General features: G+C 42.5%; 1 protein-coding gene across 1 annotated transcript; it reads left to right on the top strand.

The window, feature by feature from the left end:
• The first annotated feature begins 1,950 nt into the window (after positions 1–1,950).
• SLC18B1 (solute carrier family 18 member B1) lies at positions 1,951–21,049 on the top strand. Its single transcript, XM_084261546.1, has 14 exons — positions 1,951–2,044; positions 2,549–2,688; positions 3,782–3,877; positions 5,613–5,686; positions 6,473–6,620; positions 9,173–9,329; positions 11,182–11,318; positions 12,976–13,077; positions 14,009–14,100; positions 16,131–16,226; positions 17,036–17,110; positions 18,449–18,542; positions 18,637–18,680; positions 20,211–21,049. Exons 1-14 carry the CDS (start codon positions 1,999–2,001, stop codon positions 20,281–20,283), a joined length of 1,374 nt encoding a protein of 457 aa, XP_084117672.1. The 5' UTR covers positions 1,951–1,998; the 3' UTR covers positions 20,284–21,049.
• Positions 21,050–21,615: the final 566 nt, after the last annotated feature.

The following is a 21,615-nucleotide window of genomic DNA, read 5'->3' as shown; positions in this document are numbered from 1 at the left end:
AAGAGGACAAGATACGGCATCTCAATACTGGGTTGAAAGGAAGAAGGACCTTGACGTCACGATAACTGAAGAAAAGAGTGTCTGGTTTTTGTTGCCTCTCACAGATTCTGCACCAGACTTTTGAAGGATGTGGTTACCATGTGGTCACATTAGAGCCATTTTAAACTCTTTCCAAATACCTGCGTGCAGCCACTATGACTTCTGGCAAAAGAAATAGTAATACCATGCAAATATGCACCGGGTAAGTGATTTCTGGATTTGAATGCAAAAGTATTTCTTAGATCTCTACAGCTATACAGAACAATAATGAGGGTTATGTATTCCCACAGGTGCTGAGCATTTCAGAATGTCCAGGATGCCCATAAAGGAAGCTGCTCTTAAAGCAATTGTTCTCTAAATGTGTTTATCTTGTAGACATAAGCAATGGAGCTAGACTCTATTTGTAGTATTTATAGAGGGCACATGCTCCAAGGCTTGAATTCTACATATGTCTGGGATCTGAAAGATACTTTTTTTTTAAAGTTGCTGCAGACATCACATGAGGCTTGTATGCTTCAAAAAAAATTATTTTTGCTAGACTTGAAAAACTATTATGAAAGGCTGGTAACAAGTCCCAGTTCAGAAGTTAACAAATATTTATAGCTTACAAAGAATATCTGAAGAATTAACAAACATGTTCCATCAACCGGTTTCTTCTGGCAATAATGAGCTGTAAACTTTATGCACACATAGGGAGGTCATGGCCCCATTTTTTTATTGGAGCCATAGCTCTTGCTGATTACTGTGCATCACTACTACTTCACACACCTCAGCCTTCTCCCACAGGCATTGACTTGGTGGAAATCTACAAATCTTTGCATGTATCACCTTTTTCTTTATTATCCTATTGCCAAACTCAGGATGACTTGCAATTGCTCTTCCTCTTTTTTTTTTTTTGGGGGGGGGGGGCGGGGGGGCACAGGGTGGGTAAGGCTGTTCAGAGGGCAGTTATCTTCTATGAAAAGGATTTATATCATTCTCTGGAGGCAGACAGGAAAAGATCAAAGTAGTTCTTTGGGATTTTTCAACTTCACAGCCACAGCATGCAATGCCACTCACAATATACTGTCGAAACAGGCTTCAGCAAAGGACTGTAGGGCTTTTGTTCTTAATAGCTGCTAAGTAGTTTCTAAATTTCCTCATCTTGTGATAGGAAAGTAATTCTGCTTTTTCCTGTCACAGGGTATGTCGGATTCTAAAGTTAGGTATATGGCAACATTTGCTCTGAAATGTCCTTATTATGCATCCTAGTTTTATAACCAATGACTAGATGGAATTCAGATGGCCTAGTTACAATAGTGCTTTTAAGAAGTAATTACTGTTTTTTGCTCTTCAAGCAATAGGTGGTCTGTCTTTTGTTACACTTTGGTCCCCAGCTCATGAATCATCTCCTTCCTCTCTTTCCTCCCCTGCAATTTGTGCCAAACTGCATTGATTCTATCACCTCTTCCTCATCTGCAGCTTGAATTTACTCCTGGACAGTTTATAGCTATTAGTTCTCCTAACAGCTTTGTCGTTCAGCTCTTCTGTTACTGCTTTATGGATCCCCTAACTTGCTAGAGGCTGTGTAGCCCATCAGTAGTCCTGCTCCGTCCACCACCCCGAAGAAGCCTTCGTGAGCGCTCCGAGGCTCATATGCCGTGTTACCCTGGGAGGCAGCAGGTTCTCGCCGGCCCCCAAAGACCTCTGTCGCCACCGGTGCTCTCCCTGCCGGGCTGTCGCTGCCCTCGCCCGCCGGGCGGGCCCGTGGCGGCCCGCCGGCTGCCTCTCAGCGGGGCCCGAGGCGCCCAGCTGGGCGTGGGACGCGGGAGGCCGCCCCCGCAGGCGGAGCATGCTCAGTGGCGGCGGCCGGGGCGCCGCGGCTGGCGCTGGCCACAGTACATTGGCAGCCCGTGCCCGTTGCCAGGCTGGGCGGCGGGAGGTGTTGTATCGTGCCGGCCATTGCGGCGCTCCTTCCCCATGGGCAGCCAGGCGGCGGACGGCGCGGGGAGTGAGCGGCCTGCAGGTGGGAGGCGAGGGGCGCCCCGCGTCGCTACGCCGGTGACCGGGGGGCGGGCGGGTGCCCGCCGCGTCGCTGGCTCTGACTGCCGTGGCTGTGCAGAGCTGAAGGACGGCTCCGGAGCCGGCGCTGGGATAAGGGAGCAGGCGGGTGTCTCCCCGAGGTTGAGTCCCGCAGTGCCGCGTACCGGGCCTGTCCCCCGGGAGGCGTGGGCGCCTGCACCCGGTGTGTGCGCTGCGGGGGTACGCGTGGGACCGGGGCGCGGTGGGGCAGCACCGGGAGAAGCCGGAACCAGGTGAGGGGCGGCCGCAGGCTGGCACCGTGCAGGGAAGGTGCTGCCTGAGTGAGGCATCTCTCTCCTGCGTGAGGGAAGAAGTGGTGCGGCTTGGTACGATTCCCCAGATCCGGGAGAGCAGGAGCTTTGTGCGGATTTCAGTTTCAAGTTTGATTTTAAAATGGCAGTTCGGTTTGTAATACTTTGTCTTGTTTTGGGTTTTTTTGCATTTGAAGAAGATGGCACGCCAGAAGAACTTGGTGAGGAGTCAAGGCGACTTACCAGAGAACAGCTGTTTACAATGGCAGCAACAGCTTCTATAAATTTCAGTTCAATGATATGCTATTCAATCCTGGGACCCTTTTTTCCTTCTGAGGTAAACAGGCAATTTATCCAGCTACACTTGAGGTTATTTTGTGCATGTTTAAACTTCTAAAAGCGTCTTGAACACTGTGGGACTTCATGGCTGGCCACAAGCTCAGAGTTAAAAGACTTTTAAGTTGTGGGAATTCGTAGTGATAGCCTGAAACTAGTTAAATAGATTAGAGCGTATCTAACGGTGACTTGGATCCCGTCCATGGACTAATTTCACTTCCCTGTGGCTGCAGAAGACACAGCAAGCTAATGAAATGAAATAAAAGTTGTACTGGATGCTCAGAGAAGTGAAATAGTTTTTTTTGCCCAGTCTTGTGCAGCAGTTTGGTAGTAGAACTGAGATTAAAACTCTGCCCATGTCATGACTTGCATTGCGGTGACTTAGCCACTCAGTGACTTTTTATTTTTAGCTCTCTTTCTTTTAACTCATGTTGGACCATTATTCACTGCGTTAAACTTTCTGGTCTAACAACTGGAGGAGGAAAAAAGCTATCCCTGCTTATGCTGACTGAATACAATGTTTAAATACAAGATAAAAAAAATGGTCATGCTGTGTTTGTGGCCAAGTCCATTTCTCTCATGATAAGTCGTTCCCAAGGATTAACAAAGAAATGTTAAGGTTATTTTTGCTCCACATATCCTGCTTGTATCCAACTAAATGTAATTTGTCAGTTGGGTAAGTGAGAACTTTGCTTGGTGCTAGATATGGGGAGCCATGATACAGTTAAGATAAAGCATATCGCAGTTCACTGCCCTCTCACCACGTGAGGCATCACAGCTTTGTAGCTAGCTCCATGGCACACCAGCTGAAGCCACCTGTATAAAGTCTGCTCACCTGTTCAGGAAACACCACAGTGTTTCTATGCATTGAGGAATGAGCATTGCTTTTTGTTGATTACATACACTTTAAATAAAAGTACAACATAACTTTAAATTGATGTGTTGTTAACATTATGAGCCCCTACTGCCTCCGAGAGAGGAAGCTGCTTAGTAACTGCACTAGTAGAGAATTAAAAACAACAAAACTTCACAAGGCATGAGTGTTACCTCAATAACTTGCCTCCATCTTTACACTGTTGTGATCTTCTCTGCAGGCAGAAAAAAAAGGTGCCAGTAACACCGTTGTTGGCATGATATTTGGATGTTTTGCTTTGGTCAACTTCTTGACTTCTTTAATCTTGGGAAAATATGTAAGTATCAGAGAAAGAAGTTACAGCTTCAGTTATGACAGAGGTTGGTACTTGAAGACAGTTCTTTAAAGCTGAGAAGAGAGATGCCACTTGAGTAGCACTCCTACAAGTGTGTGTCTGCAGTGATCAGGCTCTGGCCTGTCAAGTCTGAAGCTGATCTAAGTCTTGTCAGTGCAATTTAAAAATTGCTCTTCTACAGTTCTGGTAAGGGTATCATAGGATGGTGAACGTGTAGCAGTTTTGTTTCTCTGGTTAACTGTTTTGTTTTTTTTTTTGTTTCAGAGTAATCTGTTGATCAATTCTTTCTGTTACTTTCTTTCCCCTACTCCCTCTTATTTATTGTGCTTACTTCTATATTCTGTCTGCCTTTGTTGCTGTTCTTAACGTTTGGTTTTGGTTCATTGGATTTGTTGGGTTTTTTTAGTTAGCTGCATCCCTTCTTTACTGGTATGTTGTCTTTTTTGTAACATTTCCTCATATTACAGCTCTCAACTGCCTCAGTTTCTCCTTCTACTGCATTATACAGCAATATGAGATAAATGTCTCCAGCTCTTGCAACTTCAGTTTCCCCCACAGACTTAGTATTTTTCTCTTGCTGGGAGAATTACAGAGTAATTTATAAGAGTGAACTCTTATATAATTTATATGCTGGAACACCGCTGTCTATGCATGTTTGTCTAGGACTGCTCAGGCTCTTAGCCGAAGTAGGGGCTGCAGTAGTTTCACAGTATGATCTTTCTCTGGCTCGCCAGACCCCACAGTGGGGGTCTGCTGACCCCACAGTGAATGATTTTCTCTGGGGGTGAGGTGGCTCATCAGGTGCTGTTGGTGAATCCAGTCTCAATGCCTGGGATGGCATTCAGCTATGGCAAAACCAAGCATTTTGTGGGGAAAAGAGCGAGCACGCTGTCGTTGCTGCAGACAGGTGAAGTGAGCACTGATAGAACTGGACAGTCCAGCAACCAGAAGTCCTGAGGGTTTCAGTGAAACTCACCAGAATATGGGCTTTAGTAATAATGGCTGAAACACAGGGACTTCGTCCAGGCCTGAACAAGAGGAGTCTGAAATACCAGCTGTCCTTAGGGGAAGTTACAGCATGGGATTAGAAGCTCAGATATACTCTATGATGGGATTGAGTTAGCTTAATGGCGTGCCTCTCATCAGCTTTCACCCTGGTGATAGAGTCTGAAATTAAGGAAGGTGCGGTCCTTTCCCTGGTAGTGGGAAACCTGAAGCTGCCATGCATCCTCTGCCAAGGATTAAGCTTATGCTTAGTTGTGTTATTAAAGGTTGTGATGTATTTGGTTTAACATCAGCTTCCATTGGCACTTCTTAGCCATATACGTGACAGGTTTTTGACTTGGCATCACAGACAGAGCTGGAGGGGGAATATATTACTTTGCTTATAATGAGAAATGCTGCTGCAACCTGCTGCTCAGCAGAAGCTGCAGCACACTGCTGGGAAATAGTTAATTGCACCATTGTCTTAACATTCTGAAAACTAGGTTAAGTCACTTAACTGTTCAGAATATTTTTAGGTTTGGTAGTGCATGAAGGCACACCAGCCAGGAGCACTGTCTCCAGATCTTTTAGTTACATATGCTAAAAAGTGCTGATAATGTTTTGATTTCTTAATAGTAACCTAATAACTTAATAGTGTTTGGGTGTTTTTAATAACTTAATTTTTGATCTAGGCTTGAAACAGTAACTTGTAAAAATGGTGTTTAATTTACAGCTTACGCATATTGGAGCAAAATTCATGTTTGTGGCAGGGATGTTTGTTTCAGGATGTGTGACCATTCTGTTTGGGTGAGTAATTTTTCTGAGTTGTTTTTGTGGCATTTGTTGTTTAATAATTTTCATCCATACGAAAAGTTGGACACAAAACAAAACTGGCAACTCACATGGATCTGTGTTAGGTCACCCAACTTTTTTGCATCTTTTTATCCATTCATTGTAAAGCAGAATGAATGATTGTCCCTTCCAATAGGATTCAATACCTGGTTAGTACTTCAAAAGCAAAGGAGAAAGGTTCTATATATTTAAATAACTACTGTAGTTGATGAACAGCAAGAAGGTTGTCAAAGTGCAGCAGTAAGGGAACTATTTCTGCGTAATGTTTTAATTATTCTTTTCTTTAAAATATAGAGTGCAAATGAGAAGCCTTGCCTGGCAGGTGGAGAGACTAAGGCCAAGCCACTCATTTCAGCAAAACCTTTTTGTTAACAGTGAAGGGAACTCTTATTAGGTAGTTGGACCTATTGCATCATACTCCTTGCACAGTTGCTTGGAAAAGCTATGAAATAGAACAGAAGATGGCATTGGAGTTTTTCACAGGTTAGGTTTTTCTTGCTCCTTTCACCACTGAAGAAAGAGGAGAAGGAGAAAGCTTCCAGAAATAGTTTTGATAGAGTTTGCATAACATCACTGATGTGATTCAAAAAGATGTGGTGACAGAAAGCAGTGAGTGTCCTGTATCCGTGTCCTTTAATGAGTAAGAAATGATGCTTCAGGGCATTTAGCAGATGTCTTGCTGCATCCTGAGAGATACCAATTTTATGTGGTTCTTTGATTTGCTTTTCTTTTCCCCCCCAGAATGCTGGACAGGGTGCCAAGTGGACCAATGTTCATCGGTTTTTGCTTTTTAGTAAGAGCAATGGATGCAGTAGGTTTTGCAGCAGCAATGACGGCGTCGTTTTCAATCCTTGCCAAGGCATTTCCCAATAATATAGCTACTGTCCTGGTAAGAGCAAAAAACAGTAATACAGCTAAGTACCTGCAGTGGGGTAAGTTGCCTAAAAACAGGAGGAAAAAAACCCTGCTGTCTCATATGCAGGTATATTTGAAATTGTCACATAATGTTGGTAATCTAGAATCACAATCCTAGAACAAGTTTAGACCTTAGCATAACTCTAATTAGCCATAAATTAAGCAGTAGTCATTAGTTGCTTATGTTTTGAGGCAGCTGAGCATTGATGGCAGTTGAAATCAGACAATGAAAATACTAATCCAGCTTTTAGTGACTAATTCTCCATGTCTGGTAAGAATCCATGTGAACTGATTCAAGAAGTTTGAAGAATTTGTTCAAATAGTGTAAACTTAAATGCCTGAAAGCTGCAAAGCTGGAAATAATTTAGATTTCATTTTTCTAACCTGGTGATAAAAGTGATGTATGAGGAGAGGTAGAATTTGAAATTTGGCTGGGAGTTTTTGGTCGTCATTGATTCATTTCAACCATAGATATTACACTTAATTAGTCAGATTTTGTGGTGTTAGGAAAAAAAATTATTCAGTGAAATGCTGCTTTTTCTTTCTCTTTTTCACTAAATTCTGATTTCAGTTTGAATATAGACTGACAGAAATAATAGGTTAATTTTTTATGAGTGAACAAATGTTAAGAACATACTTCAGAACATTTAATAAAATTGGAAAAATTGATGCTTTTATTAATACTGTTGTTAAGCTGTATAGTTACTTTTATAAATAAATGTCTATAAAAATTCATCCTCCTAATTGGCAAAAGACAACTGAAGGGTATCAACAGTGAGGAGCTGGCAATTTCTTTGGAAAGCAGGTTATGCATTGTAATGATGCTTTAAATTTATTCAGTCAGTAAGGTTCAGGTTTCCTGATTGCAAATCTAAATGTAATTTAAATACCTGAGTAAAGTAACCTTGACTCAGTTACCTATTTTAACATAAGACTTGAAAATAAATAATTAATTAATGTAGACTTTCTGTCCTTAAATGGACATGATGGAGAGTTATCTGTGAGCTCTGCTTGTGGGAGTGGAAGAGTCAGAAAGAAGATCTGATGTGTTGAAGCAAGGTGCATCGTATGGATAAATCATAAAGCCTGAAGGAATGGATGAGGGATGCTTAACTTTGCTTTCCATTGCCTTTCTTGATAGTGCTAGGTACTGAAAAGCACTTTTCCTCTCCTCTTTTGGGGCCAGTTTTCAGCCCACCTTTTATGCATTACATACCCCACAGAACGTACAGGGCAGTTACTCAGTGTAGGCATGTCAGCCTTGTTGAGTGGAAAGTTCAGCATCTGTCAATGTGAATCCTCTGTTGGAGGAGGTAATGGACTTCAGAACATAAGTAAAAGTACTCTTCTTGCAGTATCAGGTTTACCTTACCTCCCCTGATCTTTAGTAATGCAGAACCTCAACTCTACTGCAGTCCCCCTGCTAATAATTTGTCAGGTTAGAAGGGCTAATGATGTGCAGCCTGATCTGATCCGAAGTCTCGCCAATCATAAACATTTTTTTTGTGGTTGGAGAACAGCACAAGTAAAAGAGTTATTGGCATGCATTTACATTAACCCATGTGTTGAAGTTTGCCAAAATGTCTCAAATCTGTACAGAAGTAATTTTGAGGACCTGCTAATCATATACTCTTTCCATCCTTAAGAAAGGAAAAAGCTGGGACCCTAGGCCAGCCTAGGGTAAAGAATTTGTCTGCTGTTGACTGTGCCCACTGTCTGGCCATTTGCATACTCCGACTTGTATCAATAAAATTAAAGATGAGGATGAATCCCTATACCATCTCCCTGGGTCCCAGAAGTTAGCAAAACTTCAACTGTAAATCAGTTTTACCACCAGCTGTTACTTGTTCAAAGGGGGTGGTAAAAATGCTGATGAGTTAAATGCTGAAGTAGATGTTGACAGTGATGACTTACGGTGTTGTAACACAAGATTTAAGTGTAACTCTAATATTGTCCTTTGGAAAATGAGCATCTTCTAAAAGATGCCAGATCATGTTGGCTGTAATTTCATAATCTGAGCGATCCCTATTGAAATGTCACTGTTATTGCCTACGCGTAGTCAGTGAATTCAAGTGGTTGGTTATGGAGAGAAAGCTTTAATTTGACACATGTACCTCATCCCAGGAGATGATGACCAGTGGAGTAGGCTTGTTTGGGTCCTCCTCCACAGGCTGGAGGCTAACTGCAGCTGGGAGGGATGATCCCTACATCCTGAGGTGTCGTACAGATGCTTTCCATCAGTAGAGTGTGTGTCTTGCCTGGGAACTTGGGATGTGGTAGGTGGCAGCAGTGATTCAAGCTGTGGTATAGGTGGCTCCCCGTAGTGAAGCAAAAGAGGTGATGGCTGTCATGCTGACAACAGTAAAATTCCCTTTGCTGTCCCACTTCGTGCAGGTTGCTAGTAGCTGCCATCCCCCTTAGCAATGCAGTGCTGCTTTCATTTCGCTAGCCTAGTAGTGGTACTGTTCCTCAGAAAAATGGATTGCTTTTAGATTATGACTGCTCTCTTTCATTTTCATCCTTTAGGGCAGCCTTGAAATTTTTACAGGACTTGGACTGGTGCTGGGCCCACCCTTAGGTGGCTTTTTGTATCAGTCGTTTGGTTATGAGGTCCCTTTCATTACGCTGGGATGTGTGGTATTGCTCTTGGTGCCTGTGAATATGTGCTTGTTACCAAAATATGGTAAGCACCCTTCTCATCTTCTACGTTCACCTTAATTTCTCATGTATACAACTGTGTTTTAGAAAGATACCAGTTTCTTGACTCTGCTCCAACTCAGAGGGCAAAGCTCCAGCTGAATTAACTTGTGATCTTGATCAGGCCAGTATTCTAATGCAAACTAAAACTAATGTGTGCAGGTGACCTGGGATGAACCCAGCATCTCATGCCCATTTCTGCAAAGACTAAGCTCTGTGAACCAAGATAAATCTTTGGGTTTTTTTTCCTCTTTAGCTTCAGGGCTTGTAGAGAATCAGTTGTGTTGTCTTTGTATCAGCTTGCCATTACGTTTAGTTGAAGAAAAGTTGGAGACGTGTTCTGCCTAAAACAAGAGAATTTGAAACATTTGAGGGCTCCATCAGAGGAGGGACAGGGAGGTGATTGTCCTCTACTCTGCCCTCGTGAGGCCCCATCTGGAGTACTGTGTCCAGATCTGGGGCCCCAGTACAAGAAAGATGTGGAACTGTTGGAGAGGGTTCAGAGAAGCCACAAAGATGATCAGAGGGCTGGAGCACCTCCCCTACGAAGAGAGGGTGGGGGAGCTGGGCTTGTTCAGCCTGGAGAAGAGAAGGCTGCAGGGGGACCTCATTGCAGCCTTCCAGTACCTGAAGGGAATATACAAACAGGAGGGGAATCAACTTTTTAAAACGGTAGACAATGGCAGGACAAGGGGGATGGATTAAAACTAAAGGAAGGAAGGTTTAGATTAGGTATTGGGGGAAGTTTTTTACAGAGTGGTGAGGTGCTGGAACAGGCTGCCCAGAGAGGTGCTGGATGCCCCATCCCTGGAAGTGTTCAAGGCCAGGTTGGATGGGGCCCTGGGCAACCTTGTGTAGCTCCAGGCCCGGAGGTTGATGGCCCTGCCTGTGGCAGGGGGTTTGGAACTCTATGATCCTTGGGGTCCCTTCCAGACTATTCTATGATTCTAGGGGTTAACGGTGGAGTGGGGACAGAATTACAGGGAGAGCAAAAAGGGTTTGTTTGTGCTGAATGATGCAGGATCTGATTAATGTGAAAGTGTGTTAATAAAGGAGGGGTTTAGCTGAAGTGTTGGGGTCATACATTTAGTTAAATTTTAGATGGGCCTGCTTGGACAGAAAGTTAACTTAAAGATAAGTCTTCATACAAAATCATAATTGCAGGGTTACAGTTCTGTCAATCTTTTCTAGAATAAAAAACTAGTAACTAAGAAAAATATTTTCACCTCTAAAATTTGAAAGCCTTGGAGAATAACTTGATATATATTGGCTTTTAGAAGAAATTTATAGTGGTTAACCATGTGCTGCTATTGCTGGCTTCCTCTCCACCTCCCTAGGCTCTGATCGCATATGATGTCATGGTGTTGCTAACCAGTTTACAGCTTTGATAAGTGTTAGCTCTGAGCTGGTGGATGTTAACAAACTTTTAGTTCTATGTATATTTTAAGACCTCATTGAACTATTAAAGCACCAACAGCATCAGAAGGGAAGTCTAACTTAGAAATAACATCTAACTATGATGTGTAGAAGAGCTAGCGGAGGAGTAATTATGTTTTCATGTAATTGGGAATATTGCCCTTCTTCCCGAGTTTGCAAGTTGGGGACTTCCAATGTTGGGATCTAAACTGCATACTTCTCTTAATCACCTATCAGATTTGTTCTTTTAGTATAAAAATAGTGTAGTGCATAATAGTCTACTATTGATTTTCATTTACTAGATGACATGAGTATTAGGCCTAGAAAAAGGGAAATACTGATGTCTGAAGCAAGAAAATCAATCACAAGGTTATGCTGCTGAAAATAATGTAGTTCTCCCCCCACCTTTTCTCTTTAAACAGATTCGATCCCTACCAAGGAATCATTTTGGAAACTCATCCTTCTGCCTAAAATCTTAATACTCAGTCTTACTATATTTTCTCTAAGTGCATGCTTGGGCTTCTTGGATCCCACGATGTCTCTCTTTATCCTACAGAAGGTAAGTCCTGTTAACATCTTGAATTGCTGAACATTAAATAACTGGTTACAAATGCAGTTAAAATATCCTAAACAAAATTAAGCCTAATCCAACCACATTGCTTTAATTAACTGTTAATAACATGATTTCCAAATAACTTGATTTCTACTGTTGCTGCTGGGTTTCAGTAACTTTGAGAATGAGGCCTTTGAAAATATGCTTTTTTCACTTAATTGACTTTCAGCTGCAAAGCACCATCTCTGAACAGGGGCATAGCAGCTGGTTTTGTAAATGAGGAACTTTTTCCTCTGTTCTGAAAGCAAATTCTGTAAAACTGCAGCAGTCACTGACAGTGTTGTGTCTCTTGACGTGGACATTCGTTTTCAGGGACATGCTGTCACAGCCCTGCCTTCTCTTACAGCAACGCCAAAATTAAACTGACTGCAATTGTGTAGCCTGCCAGCTGACTTCTTTACTCAAGCAGTAAAAAGGCAAATGCTGATTTATTTATTGAATTTTAATTTATTTTAGTAGTTATGTATTTGTTTCCTACTTAATTTTATTTATTTATTTTCCTCACGGTGCTTAAGGTAATGCATTTGAAGTAAACAGCTCAAGATTCTGTTCCTGTATGAAATTAAGCCATGCTTTTTGAGTGGCTTATTTATTAATTGGGTGTTTTTTTCCAGGGAATAACATTTCACAGGTGATTGTGCTCCTACTTTTTGTCTGACTGGTCCAATACATACAGCACTCATACAAAGTGGAGGAAACTTGATGCTAACCTCTTCCATCAGTGGAGATGTGAATGTACCTCTCTGAACACCCAGGAGGGATCTGCAGTTGTGCCACTGCAGAGTATTGCACACTGGCATGGCTCTCCTGCTTTCCTTCTGCTCTGTGCTAACAGATACTAGCTGTGAAAGCACTGTAGCCTTCCTGGCAGGTGTTCTAACCACTGAATTAGAGTTATTATCATGTACTTGCATATGGCAAGGGAGTAGTGAATATTTATGTAGTCCATGCCACATGAAACATCTTGGAATACCTTCTAACTGGTAGTTAAAGCACTCATTTGAGAGACCAGTGGCTTCTGGTTCGTTACCCATTTTGTTTCAGTCCCGAAATCTGACTGTGCCTGAAGAAAATGCAGACCTTGACGTTTTTGCAAAAAGCCTCTTACTCATTCTTATAAAAATCTTCCTTTAGTTGAAAAGACAAAGTTGGGGTTTACAACAGTACTTACTTTTAAGATGCACCGATTAGCAGTATTTATGCTTTTCTAAGTGGAAATAAAACTGAAGATGGGAGAAGTAAAGACAAAATCCATCTAAATGTCAGGGACTGAAGTGTTGGTTTCAATGAGACAGATACTAATGTTGGAATCCAGGGTGCTGGTGTAGGGACATAGCATGGTGCTTCCTCCTGAGGTTATTTAAGCTTTATCTGATTACAGCTGTGTCAGCTGTTTTCCCTCCATGCTTTGAAATGGAAAGGGAAGGAAGCTGGAGCGCTCTGATGACTTCAAATGCTTGGAATACTGCTGTATGGTATCAGTGAAATACTTAAAATAATGAATTTCAGAATTTTAACCTAAAATATTATTCTTTGATTGTCCTTTAATGAATGCAGCATATATGATTTGTTGTTTTGTTTTTATTTGGCTTCCTTCCCGTAGTTCACGCTCCCTGCTGGTTATGTGGGCTTGGTGTTCCTCGGTTTGGCACTCTCATACTCCCTGTCTTCACCCCTCCTCGGACTCCTGAGCGACAAGCTGCCAGTGAGTACTGCCCTGCTGTTTGTGCAGGGCTGGTAAAGCTCTGTGCCTGGGAGAACTTCCCATATTGAAGTGATCCCTATAAAGGGATCTGTCTTCTGGGACCTTGCATGTGTACAGAATGCTCCCAGCTTGAAGGTCTCTTTCGCAAGGCCCAGGTAATATGAGCATGTTCAAAGTAGTAAAGGATGTGGAACAAGTACCCTGTGGTGGAAATGTAGTGAGCCTTTTCAGGGGACTAGGCACAATCTATTTCCAGCCAATATGGAACAGAGAGTGGGAAAACGTGGGAAAAATTCATGTTTTTGTCCACAGATAATTTTATCAACTCTTGAGGAGAGGAATAAAAGATGTTCTGGTAGCTTTAACTAACTTTACCTCCTAAAAAGTGTAATACCTCAGTTAGATCAGCACACAGACTGACAGTGGTTCTCTAGCACTTAACAATGGAAAGAGACTTTGTTGGTGATATACCTGGTTGACAGCCACTGCTAATTGACCAGGGAAACCTGGAGACTCTGAATGTTGTTCATGAAGGACAGTGCCAGTTTTCTGAAGCTGTTTTTTTCTGATACAGATGAATAATGGCCTTTGTACATGAGAATTACATATAATGCTGTGTATTTCTATATACATGCTATCTACTAAGGAAAAGTAAGAGCTAAAATACTTTGCTAACAGAGGAGCACTGTTAGCCAATTTCCTGAAGCAATCTCTGTATTAAGCAGTTGCTGTCAGTGATTGTGTTGGTGGTGAGGAAACATGAATTTGGAGTTTCTTGATGGTGTTCAGAATTGGCAGAGAAATTGTGAATTCCCAGTTTGTGTGTGATGATGATCTCTGCAGGAGCCGTGCTTTTCAGTAGATGAAGATTTAGAGGGATGTTAGGCAAGACAAAATAGTTAGAGATTTATATCTTCCTTTTCTTTCACAGTACCTCAGGAAGTGGCTGCTGGTATCTGGAGGCTTGATGACAGGACTGTGCTTTTTCATGTTAGGACCTGCTCCTGTGCTGCACATTAAGAGGTACAGAACTGCCTCCTCTTGAACCAGTCCCCTTGTGTGAGGTTTCTGTGATAGCTGTGTCGTGGTTCAGCCCCAGCTGGTAGCTGAACACTACAGGGCCATTAGCTTGGTCCCCTACTACCCCTGCCCTGGCAGGCTGGGGAGGAGAATGGGAAGATGAAGTTTTTGTGGTTGGGATAAGGACAGTTTACTGGTACAGCAAAAGGAGGGAGAAAGACTTCTAGCAAGACTTACAGCAGAATATACAAACTGTTGATACACAACACAGTTTCTCACCGAACCACACAACTCAGGCCATACAGCTCAGAGCCATCCTGAAGCCAGACCATTCCCAAACCATGCATCCTGGAGCCATGCCCTCCTCCCCCACCAACCCCTGCTTTATACTGAGCATGATGTCAGTACCCCATTTGGTTAGTTTGGGTCACCTGTCCTGGCTTTGTCCCCTCCCAGCTTCCTGGGTGCCCCCTGCCTTCTCATTGGCAGGACGGTATGAGAAGCTGAAAAGTCCTTGACTGCTCAGCAACAGCTAAAACATCTGTGTCTTATCAGCACTGCTCTCATCCAGCTCACAAACACGGCTCTGCACCAGCTACCAGGAAGAAAATTAACTCTGTCCTAGCTGAACCCAGGACAGCTATTGTGACCATAGGCATGTATGCACACAAGTCTGTAGTTAGCATCTCTGACCGTGGAAACAGGTGTGGGTTTTTTTTAACTTGGAGACTATGAATGTGAAGCCATAGAAACATCTGAAAATTGAGATTTTCACACAGCTTTGTAAAATATACCCTTATTATCTGCTTTTTGTTACTGTCTTTGATCATGTAAATGTGTGTGTAGTGGGAAGAATGCTGCTTTTTGTTTGTTTTTCTCCCAATGCTGGTACTTTCAGTGCAGCAGAATTTTCTTTCTGTCTTATTTTTCAATTTTCTCTATTTCATCAATAATTCTGAACTGTGGGATTTATTTGCATGGCTTTGCAGCAACGTTGCAAAACCAGCAATGTTGGTTTTTTTCCTTCTCTTCGTGTATATATTACTGAGGAAAATGCCAATTAATGGCTTTATTTTCAGCTGGCTCAGTAGGCACAATGTGTGTTTCACTTGAACACTGCATTGCCATAGCTCTAAAGTTTATTTACAGCAAAATAAACTGCTACGTTGACAAAACTACTATATAGTCCTTTTGTCCTAGATTATATGCTCTGTTAAAGCTGGTGACAGCCTTGCCAATTTGAGGGGCAGGTGCTGATCTCCTCTCCCGGCCGATCAGTGATAGGACACAAGGAAATGAAATGAAGCTGCATCAGGGAAAGTGCAGACTGGACATTAGGAAAAGGTTCTTCACTGATGGTCAGTCACTGGAACAGGCTCTCCAGGGATGTACTCACAGCACCAAGCCAGTCAGAGTGTCCAGATGACATTCTTAATCACTGTTCAGTTTTAGGTAGTTCTGCAAGGAGCAGGGAGTTGGGCTCGATCCTTATGGGTCCCTTCCAATTTGATATATTGTGTGATTCTGTAATGCACAGTCAAGTCACCTCCTACTTCCTAGACTCCTGTGTTTGAAAAGAATATTGAATAGATTTGAAACTCAGCTGGTAAGAAAATGAAATCAGTAAAATCTTAAGCATTCTTCTCCTTAGCTAAGTCTGGGTGTAATACATCAGGATACAAACTATACCTGCAAAAATCCTTCACTTTTGCAACAAAGCAAGTCTGGAGCTTGGTTGATAGGTTAAGCTTGTCTGTCCACATCTTTTCTTCGTGCTTCTCTTAAAATGAACTACTTTCATAAAGAATAAGGAAATACTTAACTTGAGCGTAGGATTTTTAAATTCTCTTTTGTAAGAGAATTTTTCTAAGCATGGAGCTGTATTTTCAAGCCCTAGTGTTCATTGAAAGTAGAGCTCTTGGTTTCAAGAAACCTAGCTTTCTGGTCAGTCATGGAGAGCTCATAAACAGTAAATGGTGTCCTTCTTTGAAGAGTCTTCAGCAGCTAACTTCTTTCAAATGCCTCTTTTTCAGTCAGCTGTGGATTTTTGTGCTAGTGCTGGTTTTGATTGGCTTTACCCTTGGCATGAGTGCTATCCCAGTGTTTCCAGAGATGCTGCACTGTGCATAGTAAGTAACTCGGTTCAACACATCTTTCATGTTACTGACAGTAGGAAATTGCAACTAATTTTCGGGGTTGAATATGAAGTAGGATTTTGATGTGGATTTTTCCTCCCTTTTTGAGACAAAGGCAGTTAGTATTACTATTTGAAGTATACTTAAGTACACTTAAATGCTTTCACTGCTCTTGTCTTAGCTTTTTCTGACCGAACACCCAGTTGTTGTACTCCAAATATAATTTTGTAAATGTGTATCTCAGTGCTAGGAACACACTGAAATCCATCAGCCCTTAGGTCTCATAGTATGGAATGACCTGTATGTGCTTTCATATAGTTAGGATTTATTTCAGTTTCTGAGGATGCTCAATAGCAAGCAGTTTTCACTGGATTTTCAATCTGCATTGGCATGAGCAGCTGTGCCTACAGGAGGCATGCTTGCTCCCAGTACAAGGTCTGTACTGGTGGTGATGGCTAGGAGGGTTTAGATTAACTCTTATTAATACGTTCCTCTTGGAACAAGGTCTGTCCTTAAAAAACACCTGTCACTGTTTCACACTTACCATATGAAACACGGAGAATGAGCGATGATGTCATGTCTCACTTGGAAGACATCAGAGATGGGAAGTAGCACTGCAATCCTCTAGAGAGTCAGCAAAGAAGAAAGCAGTTGGTAAAAAGGCATGATTCCACTTTACACTTTTGCTTGTTAACTATTTATGTGTAAATTAAAAGGAGGTGAAAAAAACCTGCTTTACATGGCGAGGCTACAGACTGAGACATAATGAATTGTACTACTCTAACTGCTCTGTCTTTCTTCAGTGAGAATGGATTTGAAGAGGGTCTGAGTCTGCTGGGATTGGTATCTGGACTCTTCAATGCCATCTGGTCCCTTGGGTAGGTACACAGTCACCTTTCTGTAAGCTGTGAGTGCCTGGTCAGTGTGTGCTATTCCCACATAAAAGTTTCCTGAATGACAACCAGAAGTCTTGTGTCGCACTCGTTGTGTTGACATTGATTCAGAAGGCTCTTGCTGAACAGGTGCCTGGTGGACATGTTGAAACAGAGGGAATGAATACCCAACAAAGGGAATGCATGCTGAAATTCTCTTCCTTGAAACATATTGCCCTGTATATAAAAGAGCTGCAGTGATACTGTGGATGTTAACATTCTCTTCTGTGTGATTGTTTCTGTTGTCAGAGACATTTAATGCTTAGTGTACAGAGAGGTGGACCCTAATTAATGAAGTATCTGCTCCTGGCTAATTCTGTTCTCCCTTTTTAATTCTCTACATGTCGTCCTTTTGTCCAGTATAGCTTGGGGTAGAATCTTCCCTCAGCTACAGCCATATTTCAAGGTCTCTGTGTAGCTTAGCAGAGTTTTTTTACCCAGTGGTCATCACAGAAATGAGTGAAAGGTGCTACTGGCTAAGTGATACTCCAGAGTTGTTGCTCAGTGGGATGTGACAGTCCCCCTAATGACAGCTGCTTCCAGGACTTGTTTTATCTGTCCATGTAGTCCTCTGTGGCTGCACCATTTTTTCCAAGCGAACTGAAGTTCTAGCTGTCCTGTTTATTTGGTGTAGGGTTCCGTAAAGATATGGATAGTACAAAGCTACCAAACCCCAGGTTCATTACTGTTCTCAAACATGGTTTTATGATGTGATTTCCTCCCAGGAAGCATCTCTATTTTTTCACAGATTTTTCCCCTGCTGTATGAAGAAACCATACCATGTTAGGACCTTTCATAAAGTGACAGCAGCTGTGTAACCTTTCATGGTGTTCTTAAGACAGGAATGGAAGTGCAGGGCAGTTACATACAGCTCAACCCTGCAGAGGCCATGTCATCACAGTGTGCCTATAGCCACCGGTGTCTTTTGTCTTGAAGTTTGAAAGGGATGAGATTTTTGAGGGATAAGAGTCTGAGTTTCTTTCATGACAGAAGTGGTCTGTGTAGATGCCCTGTTAGAACATGGTAGTTAATGAGACCTCTAAGCCATTCTGGATAGAGAGGAAAGTGAAGCTTTCTGATGTGGGTCCTATTTCCAGCTGAGGAGGTAACGAGATGGGTTTATTGGGGCCACCGCAAACAATGAATTAATATACTTCCTTGTGGATTATAGGAAAGTTAGGTCTGCAGAGGACAGTCAGAGGAAAGTGAATCAGTGGAGAAATGCCACAAAACGCAATAAAAAGTTCTCTTGAGATGCCAGTATCTCATTTTGATTTGTTGCAGGTCATTTGCAGGTCCCACTCTAGGAGGGTTTCTAAATGAAAAGCTGGGTTTTGAATGGGCCTCAGCCATCCAAGGAGGATGGGCACTGTTAACTGTAAGTAATTGCACATTTTTTGCTTTTCATATCTATTGCAATTATAAACAATTGCATAAGGTTGTTGTTAACAATTGTAACTGTTTCCTCAAAGGGTCTTGCAACTGGAATATTCTATATCACTGAGGCAAGAAGAAGGTATGTTGACATAATTATTCTTTATTTTATATAAAGATACATTAAGCAAACCTTTGGAAGCTGTGCTTTCATTTTTAACTTGCTACCTACCAACCTGATAATGCATGACAAAATGAGCAGTAAAAATACTACTGAAATACTGTGTCAGAATGCCTCCCTTAAATCCCTGCTGACCTAAACAAAGATGTAAACTAGGCAAAGCCTGTTCTATACAAGCAACAGAACGGTGGCATTAATGAGCAGACCCCATTCATGGTTCTTCCAGGAGTGTGTCTGTGAGCTGGAATTGGCTGGATGATCACATCCAGAGAGTGATGGTCAGTGGTTCAATGCCTGCATGGAGATCAGTGATGAGTGGTGTCCCTCCGGGGACATATGGGGAGTAGGACTGTTTAATACCTTCATGAGTGACCTGGACAGTAGGATTGAGTGCACCCTCAGCAAATCTGCTGATGAGACCAAGCTGAGTGGTGCAGTTGGTGTGCCTAAGGAAAGGAATACAATCAGAGGGACCTAGATGAACTCAAGAAGTGGGCCCATGTGAACCTCAGGGAGTTTGACAAAGCCAAGTGCAAGGTCCTGCACATAGGTCAGGGTAACCCCCGGTATCAGGACAGGCTGTGGGATGAAAGGATTGAGAGTAGCCCTGAGAAGAGGATTTGGGGATGTTGCTGGATGAAATGCTGAACATGACCTGGAAATGTGTGCTCCCAGCCTAGAAAGCCAACCATGTCTTGAGCCGCATCAAAAAGAGTGTGACCAGCAGGTTGAGGGAGGTGATTCTGCCCCTCTGCTCACTTTTGTGAGACCTCACCTAGAGTATCCAGGTCTGGGGCCCTCAACATAAGAAGGACGTGTTGGAGCAAGTCCAGAGGAGGGCCACAAAGATGATCAAAGGGCTGGAGCACCTGTCCTGTGAAGACAGGATGAGATAAGGTGGGCTTGTTTAGCCTGGAGAAGATAGGTTTCTGGGGAGACCTTATTGCAGCCCTTCAGTGCTTAAAAAGAGTGCCTATAACAAGGACAGGGACAGACATTTAAGTAGGGCCTATTGCAACAGGACAAGGGTTAATGGTTTCAAACCAAGAGAGGGTAGGTCCAGGCTGGGTATAAGAAATAATTTTTTAAATTTTTTTTTTTTTTTTTTTTTTGTTTTTTTTACAATGAGGGTAATGAAACAGTGGAACAGAGAAACAGTAGATGCCCCATGCCTGGTAACATTGAAGGTCAGGCTGGACAGGGTTCTGAGCAACCTAGTTTAGTGGAAGATGTCCTCCTCATTTCAGGGGGTTGGACTGGATGACCTTTAAATGCCCCTTCCAACCCAAACCATTCTGTGATTCTGAAATGATAGGTGTGAAAGCTGTAGTACATGGTTCTGTGCAACAGTGGGCAACCAAATCTGGTGATCCACCTAGATATTTCCACATAAACATGTGTTTTTTCTGATATTATTTTGGTATTGCGTGGAATTATCTAGAGAATATTAAACCTGTTTCTTCCTTCCTTTTCTTTTCCTTGTGCAAACAGTTCCAGTTCCATCCCGCAAAGTTCTTCTAGTAATAATGAAGAAAGAACTCATCTGATGGGCAGTGAAACATAGCCAGACGTACTCTCAATTCTCTGTTTACTACTGTGGTTTAAACTAGTGTTGAGATGAGTGGACTTAACAGTGTTGCATTATTCTGGAGCTGGGATACACGATCCCTTAGTGAAGGACCAGTTGTGGTTTAGTTGTAGCTGCGTTACTGTTTTGAAACACTAAACACTGACTGCCTTTCTTTTGGAAGTCCTCACGCGGATTGGCTGAAGTGATGAGTAACCCTCAGATGTCAGCCTGTTTAATTGTGTTTCATATACAGTGCACCACTGTATGTGAAGAGGTGTGTTTTCCAATGTTTGGTTTCTATACTTGAGCCTGCTGTGCATTATTCTTGGGTAAAGCTACTATTTTGCTACCATGATTTCCTGTATTTTTTTAAAGAAAGTTCATTATCTCGTAATACTTTAACTGGTAACATAAAATACTGAAAGTGGAATTTGAAACAACAAAGCATTAAGCACAATATTGCTTTCAATAAAGCATTTTTTCCTAAGATTTGTGAATGTTCTTAGACAATGAGAGTATAAAAGATTTGATGTCTACCAGTACTTGCATTGTCATGAAAGTGCCTGAATATGGGAGGGAAAGGAAATGAAGAGAAGCCTTAGCATCAGCACAGAGAACTAACTGATCTTCAGTCCTGGAGAAGACTTGGCATCGGGTCTGTACATGTGTATGCGTACAGGCACGAACATACGTATGTTTGTATATATATGAAGACTCAGCTTGGTGTGTGAGAGATCTGTTCTACTAATAAATGCCAAGTGGAATGTACTGATTACCTCTGCAGCAGTAAGTCTATCAAGTCTAGGGCTGCTGTTTTCCAGCACTGGAAACGGGCCAAGACAGGGGCCTGCCTGGTAGTTTGTCTTTGAGTCCAGAACTGGCCATCAGAAGGGCGCTAGAAAAATGGCTTTAGTCCTAGCAGTTTCTGTTTCTCTTGTGAGTAGCTCCTGGAATTCACATGAGAAATATTTGTTTCTTTGCTAGAGCCCTTTTGGGGGCACTAGCAAGAAGAACTGCTCTGGCAGCCAGCTGAACTGTGAAGCCCCAGGGTGCTGAAGGGCAGGCTTTCCCGGGAATGTCCTGACAGTAGCTCCCTTTCCTTTTGTATCTCCATTAAACTTCACTGAAACTGGGAATGACAACTGGAAGTGCTGACCCTGGTGGTGCTCAGGGTGAAGGAGCTGAGAAGACTAGAGGTAGAGGCAAGTTGGACAAGATGCAGATGTGTAGACATGAGACTTAATGAGCTCTTTGTGGAATGATTTGTTCGCTTGCCTGACTTTGTGCCATTAGGACTGGAAGTGGCCAGGATTACCAGAAAGAGCA

This window comes from Gallinula chloropus (genome assembly GCF_964237585.1).
Source record: "Gallinula chloropus genome assembly, chromosome: 3".
NCBI classification, from domain to species: Eukaryota; Metazoa; Chordata; class Aves; order Gruiformes; family Rallidae; genus Gallinula; species Gallinula chloropus.
Note: the sequence above shows the minus strand (reverse complement) of the source record. Positions and strands in the feature narration are given on the sequence as shown.